General features: G+C 28.2%; 1 protein-coding gene across 2 annotated transcripts; it reads left to right on the top strand.

Annotated features, from left to right (window-relative positions):
- The first annotated feature begins 4,536 nt into the window (after positions 1-4,536).
- LOC100202149 (uncharacterized) lies at positions 4,537-6,966 on the top strand. Of its 2 annotated transcripts, none has more exons than XM_065788545.1 (5): positions 4,537-4,697; positions 5,004-5,333; positions 5,421-5,511; positions 5,606-5,687; positions 6,708-6,966. In XM_065788545.1, exons 1-5 carry the CDS (start codon positions 4,559-4,561, stop codon positions 6,714-6,716), a joined length of 651 nt encoding a protein of 216 aa, XP_065644617.1. In that variant the 5' UTR covers positions 4,537-4,558; the 3' UTR covers positions 6,717-6,966. The 2 variants fall into 2 exon arrangements, with proteins under 2 accessions (XP_065644617.1, XP_065644616.1); XM_065788544.1 differs by having other exon boundaries at positions 6,717-6,966.
- The last annotated feature ends 2,136 nt before the right edge of the window (positions 6,967-9,102 follow it).

Consider the following 9,102-nt stretch of genomic DNA (forward strand, 5'->3'; position numbering starts at 1 on the left):
CTTCAGCAATATACCTTTCAAAGAGATTTTTTGTTTTTGAACTGTAGAATGTTTCGTCATTTCGTAGCACGATGTATTTAACTTTGTGATTATGTGACTAACACTTTTAACATCTAACATTAAGCGACGATTTAGATATCATCAATAAACCTTATATATTTCAGGGAGTATGTGTTGAGGGACGTCCGACAGTCTTTTTTTATAAATAAAATCAAATACTTAAAAATTCAAAACTAATAATAGTAAAAAAACTAATAACTTTTTTTAACAAAACAAATAAAAATTTAAAAGCGTTTTTTATCGTTTAATAAAATAATAATGATGACGTCCATTAATTCTTCTAATTAAATATTATTTATTATTACTTTAACCTCCAGTTAAGAAATATATTTTTATATAATTTTTAAAAACGGCTCTAAACAAAAAGCAATTTTTTTTATTAGTATTTATATAACCGATAATAAAACTTAAATCTAATTTACTTGAAGGCTGAGTAAAAAAGTATTTTTATACGTAATATTAAAATATTATCTTTTTTTTTTTTTTTTTTGGGTACGTCTACAGACGTACTAGACAAACCCTAGATCCACCCTTACATGTAATATCAGCTCAACTGTAGACTGAAATTATTTTCTTCTTGAATTTGATACTATTTGTTGTTACTTTCTTGTTGCTATGTTACTATCTTGCTTTCTAGGGTAGTCATACTTGATTTTTGAATGCTGTAAAAATGCATAAAAAAGAAAAGCTATCATTTACTTTGTTATCATGAATTTTTGGCAATGGTGACTTATAAATAAGTTTAGATCAAAGATATTTGTTGATAACATTAAATGGAGCTTATCCAGTAATGCGTCATGCCTTGTATATAAAAACCAAGCACCTCGCTATAAAAAACGTGAATATGCTAGTTGTACCTTAAAACCTTACTCCTATTAGAATTGTCTTTTGTAGTTATTGTCCAATAAACCTCTTGTTGAGTATGCCAATAAATATAACACAGTAAAACTTGAAAATGAAATATGTAAAACTGTATAAAATCAGCCTTTCAAATCGTTATACATAACAACTAGGGTCAGGAACAGTAAAAATACATTTAGAACAACAGCCAGACTTATGGAAGTAGATCCTCAACTCAAGAAAACTGTGAAGGTCATAAGACATTATGTAATAAAAACCTTTTGTTTAACACTTTGCTTTCAGTTTAATACAATATAGATGAATTCCGAAAAAATTTAAGCAAATAACGGGTGACAACTAAAAAATGAGACTGGATTTAAAGACACATATCTCTTTAAAGAATTAAGATAAAACAAAAAGGAAAAATGTTCTAGAAAGTATTTTTATTCTAGTTTTTGAATATATAATCAGTTGTTCTCAATTAAGCCATTTCATCTAACTTTATCAACTAGGCCTGGTATAGACTGAGCTAGGCTCCGAATGTTAAAATTTTATTAAGGCAATACTTAATTCTAGAACGTAATTTTTTAAGATTTTCTGCATGCCAATTATTCTTGTAGACAAGGCTTTTCAGATTACTCCAAAAATTTTCGATAGGAAGACATTCTGGCAAGTTTGCAGGGTTATCCGCTTTCTCAACATAATGCACGTTTTCCTTGTTTAGGTACTTGATTACTGTTTTTGCATAGTGAGATGATACTAAATCTGTCCAGAATACATATGCACCATCTGAATGATACTTATTGATGAATGGAATAAGTCTCTTCCCGGTGGGCACAGGACGTAAAAAAGACGTCTTTTAAACGTCTATTGAACGTTTTGGACGTCTTTTGAACGTTCAAAAGACGTCTTATTTAGGTCCTGTGCCCACTGGGTTCTTAATACATTTGTTTAAATAGATTTTTTGATTTACAGCCAGTCCACTTGGTACAAAATAAGGTTGAGAAATTCCATTTTCAGAAAAAGCAATCCATAGAAGTAATTTCTTTTGAAACTTTTATTTTGTTTGGTATTTAACTGTAGATGGAGTAGATTTTACATCACTAGTATAAAATATATCATTTCCATTGATACTGGAGTGATTTAACGTGAAATAAGACTCATCGTCAATGATTGGTTTACGACTTTTGAATTTCTGACACAATCGACAGCACTTAGTTCAAGCTGCTGCTTTTTGCTGGTCAGAGCGTTTTGGAATCGTCATTTTTTTTTCTGATTTAATATTTGTTCATTGTTTTTAATATTTTACTAATGTGTTGCTGAGTACAGTTGAGCTTTTTAGCTGCCTGTCGTTGAGAAACCTCGCCTTTATGGTCAAACATGAGTTTGAGCCTTTCAATGTTTGTCCTGGTCATTTTTTTAGCTTTTACTCCACTTCCTTGAACTCTTTGGTACCCAGATTCACTTTTAGCACGTTTAATTATCTTGTAGATAGTACTTTTAGGTATATTCTTAACTTTAAAGTGGTCGTAAGTGAACTTTTTACCAGTATTTTTGTAGTTTAAATAAATTTAAACACACGTTTTCTAGTCTCTTCTTGTTTTGAATTTATCTTTTTATTCATTTTTCTATAAAAAAAAATAAAAACACATAAATATTTAAAAACTAGAATAAAAATACCTTCTAAAACAGTTTTCCTATTTTTAAAATCTTATTCCTTTAAAGAGATATGTGTCTTTAAATCCAGTCTCGTTTTTTAGTTGTCACCCGTTAAAGGAGAATAAGGAAAACTCAGGGAGCTTCTTAATATATTTTATTTTTAAATGTTTTAAATGTATTATAATGCCTGCTTATCATTTTTGATATATAGAAACTGTTTTATTTGTTTTATAAAACTAGGTAAAACTGATTTTTTGTTATGATAAAACAGAGAAGGAATTCCTTCACATACTAAACGAGAATAACTTTAATATAATTTTTGACAGAATAGGCCGGGTGAATAAAAAAAAAGCAATTGCTTTTTTTTATTCACCCGGCCTATTAAGGGTAAAGTTACTTGATTTAGATGAGCCAATTCATGGAAAATTTAGCATAATTTAAAATCATAAGCCAATTCATGGAAAGTTTAGCATAATTTAAAATCATAAGTCACTTCATAGAAAACTTAACATAATTTTGGAGTTTCAACATTATACTTTTTATTATTGTTTTATTGCCGTTTGCTAAATTGTTGTGTATGGGAGAGAAGGGCACCATGATACATGGGGCAGCATCAAACATTGTAGTTTTAGAGGCATCATAAGAGTTATGACAACTACTTTTGTATGGTGAGACAGTTACTACTAGAGCTATGTTTTAACAACAAAAAAAATTATCATTTGATATCATGAGGCCTGGAGGAGTCGAATTTTGTATTTTTTTGATGACAAAGTAATTTATTAATTTTTAAAGTTACTAAGTTTTAAGGTATGTTATTCAATGTATCTATTGGTAAGTAATATTATTTTGCAAACTACAATCCATAAGCTTTTTACGCCATTAAATTAAACTATTGAAAAACAAATTGATACTAAAAATAAAGAGACCATTTTCTATTAGCAAGTATGGGGTAACTTGATACAGCATTTGTATGGGGGGGGGGGGGGGGTCTAAAAATATAGAATAGTACTTCATTGTGTCATAAACAATTCTAAAAATCATTTCTTTTAATATTTATTGTCAATTTTTAAGTGATTTTTATTACAATACTAAGAAATCCAATTTCAATACGAGTTAGGACTTTTTTGTTGTTTCAGTTGGCAAATTTGAATCTTTTTTTAGATACAGTCAATAAAATGGGACTTGGGAACTTGGGATATGTCTCTCTAGTCGGCAAAACGGGGAATTGGAGGACCTTTTTTTATATGTTTTATTTAGTTGGAAAATAACTTAACGGCATCCACCTCCCACTTGACACCTACTCACACCAGCCCTAATCATAATAACACTTTATTTGTAAGTAAAATGTTTTATTTACGTTATTTAATCATAAGAGTACTAGAAAGTAAATGCTACAATAATTGCTCTTGAATGTTACTACAATACTAAAGGTTTATATTTATATAGAGGTTTATAAATGTTTATACAATTTAACCCAATAACATGCATATGTCACATATACATTTCATTTTCTATCAAATCGACATTGCACTTAAAACCATAAGAATTCCTGGTTTACTGATCTAAGATTTAATAAACACTGTGAAACTGTTAAAAATTACTAGTATTATAAAATAATACAATTGAAAACTAAACAATTCAAGTCTCATTTAAATACCTCTCTGACGCGTTTTATAAAAATAACTACAGAATACATTGATTAAAAATAAATTTTTCATATTCACGATGATTGAAGTATATTTATAAGTTTAATTCAAATCTTTATACCAATAAAAAAAATTAATCAATAAATAATTGATTTATCAGTTTGAAATGACGTTGTCCAATAAAACGTATTTGTAAAAAAAGTATTTATTTTATAAGAACTAAAGTGAATATATTTATTTAAAATAAAAAATTTTTCCTATTGATTTTAGATGGACTCGGTCATTCAATAATTATACTTGGAATGTTTTAACGAAACCAGACTTACTGAGGCATAAACGCTTTCATCTTGGGCATGAAAGCACAAGATGCTGGTATCGTTATGTTTGCTAGCTCATTTTATGTATCGCCGACTTATGCGACCTCTACAACCAATATGGAGAGCTCTTTAAAGTTTTGTGTTTGCTTTGTTCTAATACCATTCATTTCAGGAGGTACGTCTTTATTGTCAAAGTCTGCAAAATATAAATTTAAAATTACTCATTTGATATAATTCCATATTTAAAACCTTTTGCTTAAGCGAAGTCTTTGCAGAAACGTGTTTTGATTCGTTAATTGTTTTAGAGTTTTACAATTTGTTTAATAATATTTCCTTAGTTTTGCAGATTGATAATAAATATAAAAAAAAATTCTATCTTCAGAAAAAAAATTTGTCTTTATGCTAACTTAGTTAACTAAGGTACTATTTTATCCATTAATTATGCACTATTATAAATATATATTTTCATCCAATTTTGTAGAACCAGTTCAGAAGCTAACTATTCCATCAGACACACAACCTGCTTGCCGTAAGAATGATATCTTTCATAGTGATGTTATACAGGACCATTCTTTAAAAAGAACTATCAGCCAAAAAAATTATACATTTCTCGGTAAGGTTCCAACAATGGGAGATTGTATGGCTTTGTGTTGCAGTATGAAAAGGTGCAACATTGCATACATGAAAAATGACACGTGTTATGGTGTAACGTGCTTTGATCAAGAAAAATGTGGAGTTGAAAATGGAACGTCTCCAATTGATCAAGGCACTCAATTAGCGTTGATTATTCGTAACGAAACAAATAGAAGAGGTAAAGACAGAACTTATTTTGTATTACAGATCTAGGTTATAAATTAAAAAAAATATTTTTAAATTTTTTGTTGCGTTTTTTACCTAGTTTACGTAACTGCTTACCTGGTGGTGGTCATGTGTGCGTTTGGGGCAGCTTTGTCAGGGACAGTTTGGGCTGTGTTTGTTTTTTACAAAAGGTGATTAGAATTAGATTTGTTCGCAATGTTTTTAACATTATCAAGTTAACGAGGTTGCATCCGAAATAATAAACTATATTGTATGCTTTTATAGGTACTCATTTACACCAAATGTAAAAAAGAAATCTAATTTACACGAAGAAGAAGGAAAAGAAGCGGAAGAACCTTTGCTGCAGGTATATTAACAATAAAATAGGTTTTATAAATACGTACCTGTCAATCCTTACTGAACAATAAACCCATTTAAATATAGTAAATATATAGGAAGAATATTTCCAAGATTCTGCTGCTTCCGTGTTGATTCTAAACTTAAACGTAAAATGTAAAAATTTTGAAGATTAATTAATTTGAATATATTAAATATATAACTAAGATGTAATAGGATTTTGTTCCGTCAATCTTGATTCCAAACTTTTTATGTAAATCTTTTTTGTAGACTTTTACTTGAAGGGCCCATGAAGCAGTACCAGTTCTACGATTTTTTACATTCAAGATAAATAGTTTATTTGCGTTTGGTTTTAAATTTTAGAATATTCTGACGTGAAAAATATGTTCAGCATGAAATACAAGTGATTAAGGTCTGGTAACAAAACACCCTTAAATATCTAGAAAGGTTTTAGAAAATTTAACTGTGTTCAAAAATTATGTCTGATAAATTGTCAAATATTTTTATCTGGGATGGAATATTTTAAGTTGACATAATCCCACCTCACTCCACCCTAGTTATAAAAAAATGCCATAGCGTTGAATCAATAATTGTTTTATCCCATACCCTATGTGTGCAAATATGAATGACGCTTTTGTTTCCATTAAATATAAGTTCAAAAAAAAAAAGTTATTTTATAAGTCTGGAATTTATTTCATAGTAATTATAAATCATTAAAATGGAGCAAAATAGAAATAAAATATTGATAAACAAAATGTTAGCATAACAAACTGAACTGGACACTAATAAAGCGTTAGCATAACAAACTGAACTGGACACTAATAAAGTGTTAGCATAACAAACTGAACTGGACACTAATAAAGTGTGATATACAGCTTTTACGGTTACACTACTATTGATTGCTATAAATTTTTTGATTGCTGCCAATTTACAGCATTCTAATTCTTTTTTTTTTCTTTTCTACTTTTTGTGTATTTAAATTCGTTTATTTAAAGAACTTATTGTGTCTCTTCAATTTTTTTCATTTCAGTCGAAATAGAGGATGCACTACTAGACTCAGACTCCTTGGACTGATATCGGTTCGTGTGAAGTAATTGTTTAAACAAACATATTAACAATAGACATTGCGAGGTTGCGTCACGATACATGTTTAAATTATGGTCGGTTTTTTACTCTCAGTATTTGTATATAGACGAAATATTATTTTTTACTTGTTTGTTTTCTTCATCCATTCAATTTACAAAAAACAAATATAAATGTTTGCGAAAGAAAACATGCTTTAACAAGTCCGTGAGGTGTTATATTATGTAAGTAGTTATTTGATAACAACGGAATTAAGAAAATAAACCAATAAAATGTTGAATTAAAATGTACTTTTGTTCAAGTATATTTAAATAGTTTCAGTGACTAGCTAGTGTTCATTCTAGAGCAACACTTTAAAAGGTTAAAATAGTTTTTAATACAAAAAAAGACCTCCGAACTTTTTTAATACGTGTAAAAAAAAAAAATTTCTTAAATTGATATAATCAATTATTATTCATCTTCATTCAAATCTCTCCATTTGACGAATAACTTTTTATTTTGTGCTGAAATTTATCAAATAATATTCGAATGACTAAATTACGAATAACTTTTCTAAATTTGCTATATTTCATTAAAAAATTACTAAATTTTGTAAGATATTCTTACCATAATAATTTTTTTTTTTAGTGGTTAAGGCTTAATTTTTGAAGGTAACGATTTGTCAACTTTATGAGTCAACTTATTTATTAAGTAAATTATTTTGAATTTGTCCTAGAAAAATTGACTTAATTTAATCTCTTTATACGGGTAGGATCTTCAAAAAATGTTTTTTTGCTGAACATTTGATTTGACTACCACCTACACAATCTGTTTTCTGCTAGAAAATAAAATTTATGACATTCATGAAAAACATCATGCATTGCTATCAGAGGCGATTTTACGAGTGCATTCTCCCCCCCCCCCCCTTCTTTTATTTGTAGAATTGCCTCTGATTGCTTATAATATTCCATAAACGTTTTTAATTTCCAGATAAGTATTTTTTAAACTCCTAATATATTTTTGACCATACTTTATTAATTAAAATCTTTTTCATTTATTTAACTTTTGAGCCATCCATATTTTGCTTTAGCATTCGTATTGGATGTTTAATGCTAACAGAGGTAATCGTAACGTAACTCCAACCTAATGACAGATGTTTATTTATAACAATACAATACATAAGCAAAGCAATGCTTTATGAATAAATACAACTGTTCATCGGCAATTCACCTATTCATTAGTTGTGCACCATTAAATAATTAGAAACTTGTGATAAAATTCAAAAATTCATGACTTCTTCCTTACTTATAAAGTGGCTTTAAATGGTACTTCGTAAATTAGACAGATACGAGCGCAATATGCCACGTAGTTATTAATTGCGCTGTTGAAAACACGCATAGACAACCACGCGACCTTGAAAATCTTAATTTGTGCAATAAATAACATAAAAACAGAGTAAATACAAACTAAAAATCGTACAAAAAAAATTTGAATTGACATTCAATCTGAAACGATGTTCTAAAACAACAACAAAAATTTAATTTATCAAACACTAACATCGTACTGTTTTTTCGGTGTTAAAAACTCTATTTAGATAACAATAATATTAAAATTTTAATACAATCCATACTCTGCTCATTTGTCGTAACCCTAACTCATTAAGATTAGCAGAAATAAACAAAAAATTAATTTCAAGATGGTGATCAAAGATGTCCGATTTGTAAATTGTCTTGATCCAATAGTCCTTTAGATTGTTTGTGCTAAATTTAGTCAGAACTCAATTAATGGTATAAGAATGCAAAAAAAGTTCATATATATATATATATATATATATATATATATATATATATATATATATATATATATATATATATATATATATCTGTATATATATATATATATATATATATATATATATATATATATATATATATATATATATATATATATATATATATATATATATACATATAACAGAAATTAAGGGGGCAAAGGCAGCCAGAATAAAAAAAAACAGAAAATTTCCAAAATAATTTTTTTAAGGAGGGGGGGGGGAGGAGGTTATCGCTCTCTGTTATAACGCCAGTGTGTGTGTGTGTTTGTCCCGGACGGCAGATATCCTAGTAGCGCCAAATGAAAAAAGTACCTAAAAAAAAAAAGTTCTTTATCTATAATTTAGCAAAAATTTTGATAAATAAGGGCGCCAATCAGGGTTGCTGTCCCAGGCGGGACAGCAACCCTGATTGGCGCCCTTAGCAACCCTGATATATATATATATATATATATATATATATATATATATATATATATATATATATATGTATATATATATATATATATATTTATATATATGTATATGTATA

The sequence above is a fragment of the Hydra vulgaris genome, chromosome 01 (assembly GCF_038396675.1).
Source record: "Hydra vulgaris chromosome 01, alternate assembly HydraT2T_AEP".
Taxonomy (NCBI): Eukaryota; Metazoa; Cnidaria; class Hydrozoa; order Anthoathecata; family Hydridae; genus Hydra; species Hydra vulgaris.

Excerpts from the sequence above, each read along its gene's own strand:
- LOC100202149 (XM_065788544.1), top strand. The coding sequence starts at position 4,559 with ATGAAAGCACAAGATGCTGGTATCGTTATGTTTGCTAGCTCATTTTAT. Across the intron at positions 4,698-5,003 it reads AATACCATTCATTTCAGGAG|AACCAGTTCAGAAGCTAACT; the intron begins GTACGTCTTTAT and ends CCAATTTTGTAG. Across the intron at positions 5,512-5,605 it reads GTGTTTGTTTTTTACAAAAG|GTACTCATTTACACCAAATG; the intron begins GTGATTAGAATT and ends ATGCTTTTATAG.